This window comes from Anguilla anguilla, chromosome 2 (assembly GCF_013347855.1).
Source record: "Anguilla anguilla isolate fAngAng1 chromosome 2, fAngAng1.pri, whole genome shotgun sequence".
Taxonomy (NCBI): domain Eukaryota; kingdom Metazoa; phylum Chordata; class Actinopteri; order Anguilliformes; family Anguillidae; genus Anguilla; species Anguilla anguilla.
This window is the reverse complement of record NC_049202.1, coordinates 53,461,655-53,478,751: the sequence shown is the minus strand read 5'-3', so window position 1 is coordinate 53,478,751 and position 17,097 is coordinate 53,461,655. Positions and strand designations below refer to the sequence as shown.

Sequence of the window (17,097 nt, the reverse complement as noted above, 5' to 3'; positions counted from 1 at the left end):
TTCAACGATACGTGCTTTAAAGCAGGCGCCACGCAACTACTTTCTGTAGGCAAACGTTAATCAAACTGGATGGCCAGTGGACATGAAAAGTTGTGTCTATACAATAAAATAAAGTGCGTAGATCTGCTCTTGTGAAGCTTGAACAAGGAGAGAGGTTGGATTGGCTAAAGTGGTTACGACGGATCGGATGAACCAATCAAATTATTTTACATTCCGTGATTCAGCGCATAATTATTTGCAAATGCGTCAGTTTAGCAGGGAGTCTCACGGGAATTGTATTTTTCCAGCACCTGAATACACGGGACAGTAGTTTATCCTGAGCGCTAGACCCAGAGGTATGTTTACTTCTGTTTTCCTTGTCGACGTATGGAAGATCCTATATGGCTGACAATTTTACTGTTATTATCAATAAATCGCTATTCGTTGTGCGTCTGCAGTACGTCATACAGCACAGACTAATAATTTTGAACTAAATTGTTACAATATATCTTACCATCTGCATCCCACTATTTAATTATACGAATAATCTACGCGTGGCTACTACTTATTGGTACAAAACATCAATTTAAATCAGATTACTATCAATTATTAAGAAACGAATCGCAGTTTTCTTTCAATAATCCCTCCCTTATGTCTCCCATGATGCCTCGGTGTGGCGACCAGCTGACTAGTGCTGCTCTTGAAGTGTGGTTCACGCTGTGTTAGAGGGAGTAAAAAGTGCGGCGTTTTCAACCCTTTACCTAGTTTCTTTGTCTGAACCAAATATTTGATACACATTTAATAGTAGTTCCTAAGATGTCTGGAGCAGACTGGATCTTGAGCGAAATAAGAGGTGCCGTTGATTCCTGTCTAAATTGTACGTTTTAGAATCCCCCACCCTTTCTCGTTTTGGTAAGTTTCAAGCTAGCTTGCTAGCTAGTTAAGGCAACACACTACCGCTTCTTTTGTTTCGGAAATTATGGGCCTATGGACCCGAGATCGATGTAACTAGCCAGCTAGCTAGCTACACAGATTGTGAAGAAAGATAGGGGCAGTCTTTTGATCTGTCAACTCACGATCTGGTGATGAGCGGGGAGTTCCCTGTGTTTGTCTTCAAGAATGGATTCGGGTTGTTTGAACATAATTAAGATTCCGAGGAACCTCTACGTGCCTAGCTATCCAGGTTATAATTTATGATCCAAAAATAAGCGTTAAAATAAGCATGCAAACCTAAAAAGCATTGTCTTGACGTTGGCTAGCTTCGCTCTTGTTTCATGCTAGCTATCAAGCTAGCTACTTTGAAGGTATACGAATGTGCTTAGCAAGGCGTAAGATTGTTGCACGCTGGCTGAGTAACTGACAGTAAGACGAACAATCTAGACTAACTTCGCTAGTTACATAGTTCTTGCGTTTAGTCTAACTTTATATCATAAGATTTATGTTACCTAGTCTTCACCTACTGCCCGTCTCTTTAATTTGTGACGTGTGTGTGTGTAATGTTAGCAAAATTTTGCCGAAGAAATTTAAACTGATCAGTCGTTAGCTAGTTAGCGTAGTTATTAAATGACTGAAATTAGCCACACAGCTAGCTAATGCACTTGTTTTACAGTGACAGTGACGTTTAACGTTACTACACAGCAATTACTTACTTTTTCCAGTTATATTGGTTACATTCACCCTACACTTTACCCATCACGGAAGAACTTCTCTAGTTACCGGCACTACTCTGTTAACTAGGATAACTAGCTTGATAGTTGGAATGATGACTAACTTCGGATTTTTGCACGAGTTTGGCATCTAATACGAATGAACGGACTATAACTTAAATTGAAACTGAAAATGGCAAATTGGTTGCCATTAACTAACTGCTGGCTACAAACACTTACCCGAAGTGACTAGCTAGTGCCGTAACATTAGCCTAAGTGTGTTTGAAACAAGTAAATCGTTAATGATTGCCAATAAACGTTGCAATACTCAAGGGTTAACTTTTAAATTGTGCCTAGTTAAATAATGAGCAGAAAAGGCTACTGAGTGTGAGTGAGAAGAAAAGGAAAATGTGTTTTAAGTGGTCTAGGTATGAAGTGAACTCAGTGCTTGATGTATTATTATTTTTTAGCCGCTTGTGGCTACCATTTTCGTGAATACAGTGATTGGAGACTAACAGTAAATGTTCATCAGATTTCACATGCTATAGTGCACAAAATTTAAATAAGGAGACCACCAAGAAAAGTGTATTCTTTTGAGATAAAATATTTGAACTCTCTTTCTATGTTTGTGTGTTATAGTTGATATGGAACCCCCACCTTCTGGCCAGTCAGGTGGTTTACACCCTCAAGATCGCGCCCCGTGCAGCCTGACCACTGTGTTTGACCTTACAAGGAAAGGTGAAGAAAGTCTGCTGAAAACCAACTCCATGGACACTATACATGTGGTCAAGGGACCCAGCTGGTACAACGTCAATCCTGTGACTAACAAGGGACCACTGTTTCCAGAAAACGCCTCTGACCATACGCCTCTGCCAAGTGAGCAGATCCAGCCAGACGACGCCTTTTCAAACACGACTGTCACTCTGTCTTATGTGAACAGGTCTCATGTTTTCTCTTCCCATGATTCCCTCTCGCAGCTGCACCCACTTTGTGGTGTTTCGTCCATCAGTAGAAAACTGTCCCGCCACTCCTCTTCCTTTGAAACAGACACAATGCTAACCGAAGCTGGTAGAGGGGGTCTTTGCGTGGAGGTTGGCCAAGGCTTCCTGTCACATGCTGCTAGGCCTGTTGGACTAGCAGCAGAGTCCTCTCTTTTTGAGACTGAAGAGCAGGCTCAGATTATTGAGAGTGTAACAGGGCAGCAAGCTATCGAGGTGAATGGAAAGCAAGCTGCCAGTACTTGGGGCATGGACAATATTAAGCTTGCTCATGGTGACAGCCCTGAGAAATGCTTGTCATCTCAGGAAAAGGACAAAGGTGGTTGTATGCAAAATGGTATGGGCAGTGGTCCATGGAATCTCGAGTCACATGAGGAAAAATGCTCAGAGAGCCTGATAACAGGTACAGAAGGAGCGCAGAAGAAGTGTGACTCTGAAGTGCTTTTGTTGATTTCTAGAACTGATGATCCAATCTTTTTGCAGGACCACAGAGGTCCTAGAAACTTTTTGTGCAGTTCCTTGAATGGGGACTATGTTAGTCCTTTAGATGATCCTCTGTCCCCCTCTACTACCTCTGTGGATGACATGGAAGATGTTTTCATTTTGCCTCAGACACTAAATTCTCCCAGTGGAGAGAATTCCTTCACAGATGAAGCAGCGAACATCACTGAGGAGAATCTAGTGGAGGGGGAACCTTGTTCTGATCTTTCTGTAACACCGTCTACTCTTACAGCTGTAGTAGGGGCAAGTTCCCTGCAAAGCACCTGCAGTCATGAGGATGTCATAGAAATGTCCATCAGTAGAAATGGAATACATGCAGTGCTGTCAGCTGTGCCAGAACCATATGTTGAGTCACCTGAGATGGGCGATAGTGTGCCCAATGGAAAAGAAAGGATTCCAGTCCAGAAAAAGTTGAGGACACCTGATCTTTTAAATGGGAATGCACAGGAGGATGGCAGGAGGTTTGAAAGGAAAAAACTTCCACCTCGCTCCAGGCGGGGGATGAGGTTAGAGGCTATTGTTCAGAACATCACCCCTTCCAGGCATAAAGTGACCAGCAGTGCCCATTCCACAAAAAAACACTGCAGTCCTAAAACTCAGACCAATGAAATGCATTCGGCAAGTATTGGCCAAGGCATTTTTAATTCTGCAGGCAGCCACAACTATAAAGAAAAAGAAGACTGTCCAGAGGAGCAGCCCACTGTAAAGTCAGCATCCTTGCAAGAGGATACAGGTAACATTTACCTAGACCATTCCAACAGCAAGAAGTCTACCTCAGGTTCTGAACATGCAAGCATTTCCAAACCTCAACACTGCAGCACATCTCCGAAGCCATGTAAACCACCTTACTCTGATGTGAGGGAAACGGAAAATGGGCAATCCTGCGCTTCACCAGCTAAGTGCTCTCCAAGGCAGGCTCGATCAAGAGCACTGCCTGTGCCAAAAGTGTGTCAGAAAAGCCCCACCAAGCAGCTCAGTGCTTCAACAAGCAGCAAAGCCACACATAGTACCAAGAAAACCCATAAAGCAAAAAGGAAGCGAAAGAAATGCAAAGCCGGGCAGTCTTCTATGTTTTCCCCAAAAGAGCCGGAAATCAAGCTGAAGTATGTGAACTACAAGGAGGAGAAAAGGGATAAGTTGGAAGCGTTCTCTCCGTTCGTCCACATGGAGGTCAAGGAGTACTCCACCTGCACGGTCATCAACTATCCTGAGGAGGAAAGTGCACGGCTGAAGAAAGGACAGCAGCAGGTGTGCAGCAGCTTCATTTCTGGTGCAGTTCCCTCCACCTCTTGTTTACAGCTGGGCCGGCTCAGCACCGAGAGCAAGCGGCAGAGCTCTCTGGTCTGCAGCCTGTGTGGCAAGTCGGCTAATTCCTTGGACTTGGGGGATCTGCATGGACCTTACTATCCCGAAAACTTCAAACCTGCCCTGAAGGCCCACCTCGGCCTGCAGGGCCTGAAGGGCGAGGAGGACGACAGCGACTCGGACTCGTCATGCAGCGCGGCGGGCAGTAAGCGTTCTCGCGCCGCAGGCTCCTGGCCCCAAAGGCCGTGCCACAGGCTGAAGCAGGAGGCAGTTCTGGGAGCTTGCAGCAAATGGGACAGTGACAGTGACGCCTCACAGAGCCCCTTAGCCAAGAAGCCCCGGACAGAATCTGCTGCAGGGGACTGGTACAGCCCCCCTGTGGTGCCCCTAGACACCAGCGAATACTGGGTTCACGAGGACTGTGGCATATGGTCGGCAGGTGTCTTTCTGGTGAAAGGAAAGCTCTATGGGCTGGAAGAAGCTGTTCGGCTGGCAAAACAGACCGTAAGATTTCAGTTTGATGTACCACAATGTTTTAAGCTGTGCCGTTTGTATTAATCTGCCCTGTCAGGGTTTGGCACGGGGTGCCATATCAGTTCCTGAATTTCATGCCTACATTGGTTCGTTATGATTTAATTATCCCATTCATTTAAGTTCTCTCATTTTGTCTAAATAGTTTACTGATAAGCTCATGAATCAGAATCCTCTTTGTGTCCCTATGTCAAAAGTTTGTGTCTGGTCCTTGAGTGAATACCATTTCATAAAGCTAATTAGCCAATTGAGCCAGCGTAATTAATGTAAGCAAAACCTGCATACACACTGGCCCTGCTTTGTCATACTTGTTTTAAAATAAAATTTCTATTGTTATTGTTATTGTAGTGCCATCTCTTTAACCACCCTATACTGTGAGGTTGGCCTTTTCTTTGTTTTGTTTTAACAGAAATAAACAATCAAAATTCTGCTATTTTAAAAAACAGTAAAAAAATATTGAAGTTCTTTAACGCAGGCCTGACGTGTTTTAGATGCAGTAGTTATTTTTAATGAATATGTGTTGAATTGGTGAGTTTAGCAATTACTTAGGGCTGTCTGTTTGAATGAGTCTCTGTACTGTTTGAAGTTGATTGGGGCTGTAGATGCAGTGCTGTGTTCCTCAGACCAGTTAGCATGTCAGGCCAGTAACATGACCCAATTGATTTTCAGGTTTGTTCCACGTGCCATGAAATGGGTGCAACGCTGGGGTGCTTTTTCAAAGGGTGCCCAAATAAATATCACTACGCCTGTGCAGTGCAGTCAGGTGAGCATCACCCCGCCTCATTTGTTTCTGTGTGTTTGGACACAGACCTCACATTTCTATACCTGCTCTTTGTATGTCAGAGTGTAATTAGTCTGTTCAGGACAATGTGAATAAGATGGTTCCTATGTGATTCTGCGGTGAGACGGAGGGTATTAACACCTGCTTGCCCCATCATGCGACAGCCTGTCAGCAGCTGCTGCTCTAACTGACGTTCCACAGTAGACATGTTTGAGCTTGAGAGAGGGAGCAAGCAGAACAACAAGAATGCTCTGATAAAATTTTTACAGCATACAGTTTTTATAACTGCTTTGGAATACTGGGAGTGACATTGCCAGTTGGAACAGGATTTAATCTTTACATGCGCAGGTCAACACGGTACATTTCCGACTGTGATAGCACTCATACATAAAGCATCTTCTGTTTGTTTAATATATAACTGGTGTGTTTTCAGCAAGCTTTTTCTGTGCTTGTCTGCTTTTTGTTCCTGCATGTAAGGAAATCTGGCTAGCCATGCTTGCTGCTAATGACACGCTGTGCAGAAACTGTTCTGCCATTTGGTGACTTACTGTGCTTTTATTGATTCATGCTTTTATCTTTGCAGACTGTGTTCTCAATGAAGACAATTTCTCCATGAAATGTACAAAGCACAAGGTAGTAGTGGTGTCTTTTCAGTTCATATACGCCATGTCCAAGTACATTAGATGCTTTTATTCTGTATTTGTATCTGTTTTATCCTGTATCTGTATTTTTTATTAATCTGCAGCTCAGAACATCTTGTGCAGCATGACTTAAAATTGCGATTTATTTCAGATTCCATGTGACAAGCTGAATATTTGTCATGCATTTGTGTAGCTAGCCTGTAAGGCCCTTTTCACAAACTGGTTTGGAATACAAAAAGACAGATGTTTACTGAAAACAAAATGACAATATGAAATATGAATTTAAAAGAAAATTCACGGTGAACATGCACTCTGAATTGAAGACCTTTACACTTTCCAGAAATGGAAACAGTTATGACTTTTGCAAATAGAACAATTGAACTGGCATGTCACCATCTTCAAAGGATCATATGAAGCTGACAATTTGTACAAGGGGCTGGGCTTAGTTTTTTGTTTTGAAGTGGGGACACAATAAAGGACTTAAATGGAACTATACCTAATAGTCTATTAGCCTACTTGTTAGCTGGTCACTATGCTGCTAAATGCTGTTTTCATTAACTGAGAGCAATATCTGTCCATCCAGATGGTTTCGCTGAAATGTCACAAGTTTTCTAGATATTCTATTTGTGTGTGTGTGTGTGTGTGTATATATATATATATATATATATATATATATATATATATATATATACACACACACACACCTTTTTTTTTTTTTTTTTTAAAGCTCCCATAAATCCCAATAATATAGTGCTATTGTTCAAATGTGCATTTTTCATTTGCTTAGGGAGACCAACAATAGTTTATATGATTGTTAGTATTAAGAATACCGTTCAGGGACTGTGAGGGTGGCTCAGGGATTTTTCACAGAACTCTGTACGGTGAAAAACCTAATGTGTAGGTGGGAATCAGTCATCATTTTTCTTCATGATACTTGCTGGAGGAACAGCTGTCCTTCCAGCATTTGTAAGAACATTTGTCTGGAACTTGACTTTCAGCCTAATGATTGCTTGTGTTATTTTGTCAACATAACAGTCTTTCCACTTTTCAGCTTTAAATCGATTAGCTCCGTTAGGCACAAAGCTGTTGAGCATAGATTGGTTTAATTTCACTGCTGACTGATTCTTGTGAGAAGGTCAGTTTTTTTTTTTTTGTCCTCATCAACAAGAAAGGGTTTTGATGTTAAAGGAGTAGTCCACAAAAAAGGTAACTACTCTTCTGTAGTTTGATTGTGGTAAAGGTTTAGCCAGATTACATCATCCACATTTCTGTGCAAATAACAGACACCAGCACCTTCTGTACCTTGCAGTATGTCAGTGTGCTGATATTTTGCTTTTTACTGTTTAAATTAGATGGGGGCTCGGATCTCTGAGTTGCGGGGTTTAATCCCTCTTATCAATCTACAGGGTATTTCGTTTTTATTGTCTAATTTAAAGGCCGATTCAACATTTCATTGAAAACAGAATGTCCTGTGTAGTCTGATTACAAGCAAGAATAGAGAGCAATTTCAAAACAGGAAAAGCTGAGTCTACCCTTAGAGCAGATCTTGACATTCAGCCAAGTATTCTGTTACACAGAGTGGGATGTTTCAAGGTTTATTCGGTTCCCAAGACGATGCTGGATTGCTGCACTAAATTTTAAGTTTAGTTTTGCATCTTTGTTTGAAAGCTCTTTATCTGGTCTAGGTCTATATCATGATGTCCAAAGACAAAGCAGATTTCTGAGGTGTAATAAGTTGTTGCGCTGTGCATTTTTTCTTTTCCAGAATAAGTCGGTCAGAGCTTCTTCAGTCAATAGACTGGATAACAGGTGACAGGAGAGGTGGAGGTGCTCTGGAAGGTTAGTACTGGTACATTGGGTGTGTATCGTTGTCTAATGGATATGTCTGTTTGATTTAGTCTGACGGTGGCTTGTACCCCCAAAGGGTGTTGGCCCATTGGGTGTCCATGCAGTCTGCCTCTTAAGCTGCAAATGAAGTGTCTTCCAACTCATGTCTGTGCGAGTCCACTTTCAAACTGTGGTGTGAAGCATCTGCCATCATAGGCTTCAGAGAAGAGAGCACTTGCTCCTCTGGGCTGTCCTCAAACAATAGCAGAGGTTGAAAAAGGGGAGGAAGTGTAAGATTTTTTCTTATGGCTAGGGAAGATGCGTTGCCTTTTGCCTTGATGAAAACTGGGACAAATTTTATTTTTGTTACATTTTGTTTATTGTTTGGCACTCTTGGTTTTGTTGAAATTGAGAGATTGTGTCTTTGAATTTTAGTTCACTGTCATTATAAATATATATATATATATTTTTTTTTTTAATTATGAACCGTCATTTCGACTGCACAGTGACTTTGGTAGTGAGTTAGTGGGGGAGAAATCTTGTGTTTTCTGTGAATACAATTAATAATGTAAGACTCCTGGAGGAATCCAATGTCAAGTGCATACAGCCAATTTAATTAAATGCATTGAAAAACATCCATCATAGTCTGAAACATTTCAAACCATTAACATCCTTAATATGCGGTTTGTGTGCCTTTCCCTACCAGATGAACTCCATCTCTGGCAGTCTGCAAACAGACTCCTCAAGTGAGTCCGTCAACCTTGATGATACTGGAAGAATGTCGTTTGGTTTGGCAACAAGGCTCAGCTGAATGCAAACACCCACAAACCTTAATTCAAATGTTCTTGTTTTCTTCTCTTATTTTTAAATCTACTATTTATGTACATAACTGGCTGCTTCAGTAGAGCAGGACATGGCTTTCCACAACTCTTTACTGCTCAGTGAAATGTCTACCCACTTTGATGTCCAGCTTCTTGGATGGTACCACTGCTGCATGTAGCTGGAGGAAACGTTAAAATGAATAAAGACAGGATCCTGGTCCAGCCACCCCAGAATGGCAAATATAGATTGTGTCCTTGGCCCTAATTAATGTAGGTGATCAAGTAACAAAACTAAAGCAAATGCCATGTTAACAGTAATGCCACACTCAGTCTGTGTTGGTATTTCAATAGAAAGGGCTTGGGGGGAGGGGGCAGACGTTAAATTTCGACGTTTGTATCTCAATTGGACAAATTCTATTTTCCTAGTTTTGAAAGTTTTTGATGAACTGCCAACTATTTATATTTTATTTTCAATATAATTATTTGCAGATTGACAAATTGAGGTGTATATAAGTATTGTATGTGTCTGTTTATTAAAAAAAAAAAAAAAACATGAAGGTGATAATGATGCAATGTTTAAAAGGAAGATAATTGGGCTGTCTCCATTGATGTGTTTATATATTCACCTCATGAATGTACTTGTAATCCTTAGGAAAAAATATTTAGGCTATTTGGTGGAGGGGTAGCTGAAAGCACTTTGCAGAGGCACTTAAAACCTTAAGTTATTTAATTCCCTGGACAGGCGGAAACCAAGTCCCACATCCAATTATTCCGTTGCCAATGGTATTCAGACTGAATTGCATTAGCAGAATAAACTGCTTCTGGCCTTATTTTCCTCTGATGCCGGCACTATTACCTCTTACAGGGAATGGAGATATGTGGCATAACATTGTTGGATAGACCCCAGCCCCAGTTTACTATAAGATGCTGTTGAATTTACATGGGCATACTAACTGTAGTACACTTTCATCTGTCACCAAGAACAACTTGAGTATGTGCCATTTCTCTGTATGTGTTTTGGGGCATATTGAGTAATTTGGTCATGAGATACTAACCTAGGAGTCATTGTTTCCGGTTTCATGCCTAGTGTTTGGGAATGCAATTGTGCAGAACTGATATTACAGCTTTGTCCCAACAGTAATGGTTGCCCAAAGCACATTTGTCAGAAAAGGCCTTTGTTTACCACACATTAAATTGCGCTCGTTTAATTTGGTCATATCAGTGGTCCCTCTAGTTAGCACTTCGTTGTTTTGAAAATGAAGGCACCTGTTGCCAACTGGACAACGAGACAATATTTAAAGTCATTTCAAATTCTGTGGCTCGCTGTTTTCCTCAGCAATGGATACATTTCAAGAGAGACTAGCTTGAATAATTAGTAAATGTGTGTGCTGTTGGTCAGTTGTATCATTTTAAGTGATGGTGGATTGCTTTGCTGTAGCCAATGTCTCATTTTGATTCAGTAAATGCATTGTGGTGATGGCATTAATGGGCTGTAGTAGTGACCTTAGCTGTTTTTGTTGGAGAATAGTTTTGTGGGCTACTGATAGCTCATGTTAATCGTCAATTAAATGCTTCTAGACTGTCTCCTTGTCTGAGACCCTCAGCCAATTACCCAGTTCACTAATGATACAAATATTCACTCATTTGATGTTTGTAACCACCCATCTCTTGGAAGGAAATGTTGTTCCGTGTTCTCAATGTTTATGGGAAAGACTGCACTTTTTAAAATGTGTATGGGTTTTATTTTTCTTTGATCATTTGCATGTTTTTTTCCCATAGCTGTTTGCCCTTACCCACATTTTTACACACTGCAGAGAACTTCCCTACATTTTCTTAGAATGTCTAACCATCACTTGAGTGTCCAGAACGGTAACTAGGGTTAATAGTTTGTCCCAACATGTAAAAAGGTACTACACAGTCAATGAGATCCATGCAAAAGAAGTGCCATGGAAAAAGCTAGTGCAATAAGTTTAAGCTAAATAGGTTTCTTATGTATTTAATGACAAGTTGCACTGCTGTCCCAGCAACCCAAATCAACATTTATTTTTTTGATTAGGTATATTGTGACTTCAAAATTATGATATAAATTTATATTGCATGTTTAATTTGTTTTTAAATGCCCCCCTCCCCCCCAGTGCAGTTCTTACTCCTGTTGGAATACTATAGGACAATGTGTAAAAGATCCTCCATGGTAACACATTGTTGCCTGTGCTGCAAGGCGTATTCATACTAATGCATAATGTGTATGTATGTATATTTATGACTGTCTACTGTGTTTGGGAGATAAAGAAGGGAAGCCCCTTTGTGTCTAGTGATATAAAAGCTGTTTAAGGTTAAATGTCAATTGTTAAGTGTTCGACAAGAGAATGAAATAGCGTTTTTCAAGGCGGTGGTGGCTGGACTGGCTTGGTTGGATCAAAGGCCTCATGTTACTTTTCTATGTATATCTGTGTGGCTGTATATAGTCCTGTAAAGGGATAAAACGCAGCACACCCACCCTTGACTGTCATAATAAATACTCATATTCTTACAGTACTTTCATCTGTCCTATTGGTTATGCATGGTAGCTGCTCTGTGGAATTAAGTGTCTTTGTATTAGGCTCATACTAGACGTGTTTTCTTAATTCCAATTCCACCCTCCCCCCGCGCGCACACACGCACATGCACACAACCTTTGGTCTCTGGGAACAGCCTTTGTGATAGTCATCTGCACCTCCATTCTGATCTGCACAATAAATTATTCAGGTCCTTAATTGCTCATTTCTGCATTTATTTTTTCCCCATTCTGATGTTACACAATGAAAGATGTAATTGATATAAAACACATACCATATCAGTATCAAGCAGGAGATGTATTATGTTTGAACTCTTGGCATAGAAGAGGGAGAAATGGGCTGAAATGTGCTGTTGACCACTTACTGTCCTTCACCTTCATGTTAGACAATCCAGTCATGCCATCTGGTTTCGGTCCTCAAAGGATGTGTAGACTTTCAGTCAGCCAGTATTCCTTGGCCTGCTGGTGTGTAAGCACCCCATAGTTACACACCAGGTGCCTAAATCCTACCAGGTATCAGCTAGAGAGTAGTCAGTCCTTTGCAGATACTTTCTTGTGTAATAGTTTGTGGGAAATAGTCACTGGCTTGCGGGTGAGTGTATCTAGGAGTCCAGTAGCTCAGCTGTAGCGCTTTCTGGGCTGGTGTAGGTAGAATACATTTTATGAGCCCCATATGGGAGAAAATACAGCAGGAAATCCTTTCAAACATGATATAAACCTGACTGGAGCCAAGTCAGAAGGCATGCATGTCTTCATGAGAATTCAGTGTTTGCCACATTGCTTAAATTTATTTTTTCATTTTAAATGTGCTGCAAATAAAATGCTGAAACTGTGAGACTACGAAGAGAGTCTTGGGCGTTGTCACAGTTGCTCATATATGTTATCTTGTATTTTGCATTGCAGTGTGAAGTCTTCTATTTTGGAGGTCTGTGAGTTTCAGTAGGTGTTGATCACTTTCTATGGCATGGTGATGTAACCTGCTCAGAGTGGACATTTGACTGTAGCCCTGTGTTATACCTTATGTGTTACTGTCTGCAAGTGCCCCAGAATCACACACCGCCCAAGAACACGTGTTCACATTTGACATGCTTTGTTCCATCTGTCTCATTTCAAGTGTTGCAATGGAATTGATTTAGTCTTATAGCTGCACAGGGAAAGCAATCGAAATGCTTCCCCTGTGCGACATTTAGTCTAATAGAACACAGGAATGCATCCTTTTTTAACCTGCTTGCTGAAATTGAGGGGTTTTCTTTTTCGTTTTGTTTAAATGGACAGATTTTCTGTATGTATGAAATTGATCTAAATCTCAGGGTTGAGTCTCAGTAATTCTAATTGTTGTTCTGACTGATGAGTCTTCAATTCCTCCTGCATGTTTTCGCTCAGTCTTCTGCTCCTTTTCTCATTAATTACAACCTGAATGGATGCTATGACAACAGTCATTGTTATGGCTGTTTGTTCACATTCCTCTACACCAGTTTTTCCTGGATGTGTGCATTTTTATATTTGGATAAACAGCTGTCAATGTAAACTTTTGCTTTTTTTTTTTTTTAAAGCCATTTGTACAGGTTTATGATTTGTAATTAAATTATGCCAAGCATCGTGTACTATGTGCAAAGGTAAGTGTTAAAGATGTGTTGCACTTATGAAATGAGTATACATTTGTCCTAAATCATCTTTGTGCATCAAGTGCTTTCATTTTGAAGCTTGTTACTGAAGGCAGTTCTTATAACTCAGCAACAACTGGCCTGTGGCGTGTCTTTTTTTTATTTTATTTTGAGTCATTTGTCTAATTTGTACAAAATAAAGTGTGTCCTCCAACATGAAAAGTGTTTTAAGTTTTGCTTTTTTTAAATATATAATTGTATAAACACTGTAATTCACAGGTGGAAAGAGCTGATCCAAATCTGATATTCTTATACTAATACTTAGGGGGGAAATGTGATTTAAAATTATATTGATACTATGAACTTTTAAAGATACCAGCGAAAGTAAATTGCAAATGTACTTTGTTAATTTAAAATGACAACCTTTCTAATTTTTCAGGAAAATGTGGAGTTTGCTTATTGGGATCTGTTGAAATGGACAGCATTATTGAATGCAGTTACTGGCAAATAACTAGTCAGTAATTCCTTTTTTATTTCTTTTTCAGTCTTCAGAAAGGGGAGTAATGAAATGACAAAGCCAAATATTAGGGATATTTCCAGTCACACCATCTTCATAACATTTGTCTTTTTTTGGTGCTACCTTTGTGTTTCTTTACCAGTATATGGGATATTATCTTCCCTTTGTGCATGAAAACCAAGAACAGCCTTTTTATAGGAGTAGAAAGAGGTGTAGCCAAAGTACAGCCCCAATGACAAAAATTCAAGCGAGTAGCTTGGAAACCACTGCTCTGTTCAAACTAATGACTGAATTTCCTCACCATATGTGGTATTTTAGATTGAGGATTGGTTTGGCATAATGTTAAAATCCCTCTCAGCTATGCTGTGTGTGATCCAGTTCATATGGGCGATCTATAGGGTATTGTGACTGAGGGAATTTTTCCATAGAGTAATTTGTTGTACTTTTGAATATACTGTGCAGTGCGTAAGGATTTGGACAGTGACACATTTTTTGTTATTTTAGCTCTCTACTCCAGCACAGGATTTGAAATAAAGTAATGAATATGAGGTTAAAGTGCAGACAGTCATCTTTATTTTGAGGATACTTACTTCAGTAATCGGTTATCCGTGTAGGAATTGCAGCCATTTTTCTACATAGTTCTCTCCTTTTAAGGGATCAAATGTAATTGCAAAATTATTTGCTCAGCTGTTTCTTGATCAGCTGTGTGTTGTTGCATTAGTCCATGCACAAGAATGCTAACAAAAGGTCTGGAATTGATTCTCAGTGTGGAATTTGCATTTATAGTCTGTTGCTGTTGTCTCAGCATGAGGGCCAAACGAGTGTCACTGCCAGTAAAGCAGCCTATCATGAGGCAGAAAATTCTTGATAAACTCATCAGAGACACAGCCGAAACATTGGGTTTGTCTAAATCAACGGTTCAATACATTGATAGGAGCAAAGAACACACCAGTTAGCTCAGCAATGGCAAACAACCTGGTAGACCATGGAAGATAACTGTAGTGGATAACCAAGGGTAAAATTTTGTCAAATGACTTGGCAAACTAGTAAAATTTTGACCTGTCAATGAATACAGTATTTGTATGGTGTTTAATTTAGTGAAAAGTGGTATCTACCACAGTGTCGTTTCTTCCAAAATCACATTCAAAAATTACTACAGTATATATAAGGCATATTTAAGTAGAAATACGTACAAATTAAGTTTACCTTGTTATTTCGTGACTACTGTCTGTAAGTGTTTAAGTGCTCTTTCTGCAAGGGACATTGTAATGATGGATTTGGCGCCTTCCTGTGGTCACATATATAGTCGGTTAGTAAAAAACTGCTTGTAGTGGTTGGAAGAGGCAAAATTGTAAATGTCATAATGTATCAAAAGTAACAACCCCAGCAATATGAAATCAAAGTTCACCTGGGACATGAATGATCTCATTTAAAAAAATGACATTGAGATAAAGAATGTACATATATGAATGAACCGAGACAATTAGTTGTATGGTAAATGTAAGTAGCAGACAGTGCCCCCAAATTGTTTCCCATTAAATTAGTTATATAACATGCTTTTAAAGGTAATGAAGAGGTGTTCTTGTTGCTGAATAATGACATTGTGAATGACATAAATCATAAGCACCAGAGGCTGTTGGCAATGGCCACGTCAGCTTTAGCAGACGCAAGGCATGCTGTGTTTACCTTACATAATGAGGTGGAGGTGGTACTGCACGGCTCTCTTGTTAAACTGAATAAGTGAGGTGATGCTGTATAGCTTACATCTGCTTAACAGGTCTGCTGCTATTATATATGTGTTTTTATATGACCTCTAGACCTCTTTTGTTTTCTGTCGGTACATTGGAAGCTGTTGGTTTTCAAGACGTATCATTTTTCAAAGTATGGATTAGTTTCAGATGACTGCTGTGTTGAGGTCAGAAAGAGTGTGATTAGTGAGATTCAAACTCTCTCTGCTGCCCACACTGCAAGTGGACCTTGAATAGCAGATAGTGCTGTCCTCTCTAAGAGCTGGTACTTGACCACTGTAGCTCCTAGTGATATCATCAAGCCTCACAAACATGAGCCACGGTACCTTATTCCCTATTAATATCTAAACTCCCATGCCTTTCAGTACTGATACATTCGTTAATTGTAATGACACTCACTGTATGATACAATTGTAAAGTCTGAACATTTCAATTACAATGCCAGTCCATCTCAGCTTCAGCCAAAAGGATGTTTTAGTAGGCTGACTCCTGCCCACACAACAATGGTATCAATAAATACAGGAGGAGCAGCACCAGTTTATTGCCTTCTAATATTGCCAGAAGCACCGATGAATATTTGAAACAAAAGGTCAAAACCATGGAAGACATATTTTTAAGCATATTATTTATCTTTCACGGTGAGCAGTATCCAATGGGAGCTGAGCTTTAGGTTCAGCTTTTCCTGAAGCAAATAAGCCTTGTGTTTTAAGGCTGGGTGTCTATGCCTATTAGCTCTCATGATGAAACCTTATCTGTCTTGTTTATTTGGCAGATTAAAGGAGAGAGGAAGATGAAATGCCTAGTTTGTCTCATTATGCTGTTCTCCGATTTAATCCTTTCGCTCACATCAGGCTCACTCCACAATCATTGTGTGGCCTCTGGAGACAGCGTCATGACATCTTTGCAGGTTGTTGTCAGCATGGGACATCAGTCCAAAAAGCAAAACCACCAGTCAAACACTGCAGTCAGCACAGACCAAGCAGGAGCTCATTTTCTCCCCTATCAGTCACATAAAGATGTTTCTGAACAACCCAGTGCTCCAACATGCAACTGTATGAATATACTGTATAATTATATTTTACATGGTGTCCTGTTTTGATATTTTATTACCTTGGGTCCTTTACCAGGCTCATTAGTTCCCTGTATGTATTAGCTGTATCTGTATCCAGGGCTCTGATCTCATTGTGTTCAGTTGAGTACAGATAGCAGTACAGTAAAGCAGCCCAGGAGAGAGCCGTGCATTCTCCAACATCCTTGGATTCAGGAAAGTACTGCTTGGAGATTACTGGATTAATCAGTGTGTTTGCTTCCTCATTCAAACACTGTCACGGTCACACAGTTAGAAGCATACATTTCACGGAAGCACATGACAATGCTCAAGGACACTCATTAATGTGCCATTTGTTTTACTAGTCATGGAAACTAAATTATAAATGGAAATTGACATTAAATTATTTTGTGTTTGGAGTTACCAAGAGCAATATGCAGTGGGTGGAAGGTGCACTGATGTGGGAAGGGCTGCTTTTTTGTAATTGTGAATTATATGGGCAGCTGGGGTAACGCCATCTCTCCTCTCCACAGTTCAGCTTCTCACGTGCATGAGTTCTAGTAGTACATACAGACAGGTGACAAATTGAAGGAAAA

General features: G+C 40.3%; 1 protein-coding gene across 5 annotated transcripts; it reads left to right on the top strand.

The window, feature by feature from the left end:
• Positions 1-201: 201 nt before the first annotated feature.
• On the top strand, positions 202-13,410 carry si:dkey-94l16.4 (retinoic acid-induced protein 1). 5 transcript variants are annotated; one of them, XM_035405039.1, is made up of 6 exons: positions 202-335; positions 2,265-4,933; positions 5,630-5,723; positions 6,325-6,374; positions 8,148-8,221; positions 8,916-13,410. In XM_035405039.1, exons 2-5 carry the CDS (start codon positions 2,270-2,272, stop codon positions 8,193-8,195), a joined length of 2,856 nt encoding a protein of 951 aa, XP_035260930.1. In that variant the 5' UTR covers positions 202-335; positions 2,265-2,269; the 3' UTR covers positions 8,196-8,221; positions 8,916-13,410. The 5 variants fall into 5 exon arrangements, with proteins under 5 accessions (XP_035260930.1, XP_035260928.1, XP_035260927.1 ...); XM_035405037.1 differs by lacking the exon at positions 202-335 and adding an exon at positions 654-832; XM_035405036.1 differs by lacking the exon at positions 202-335 and adding an exon at positions 654-856.
• Positions 13,411-17,097: the final 3,687 nt, after the last annotated feature.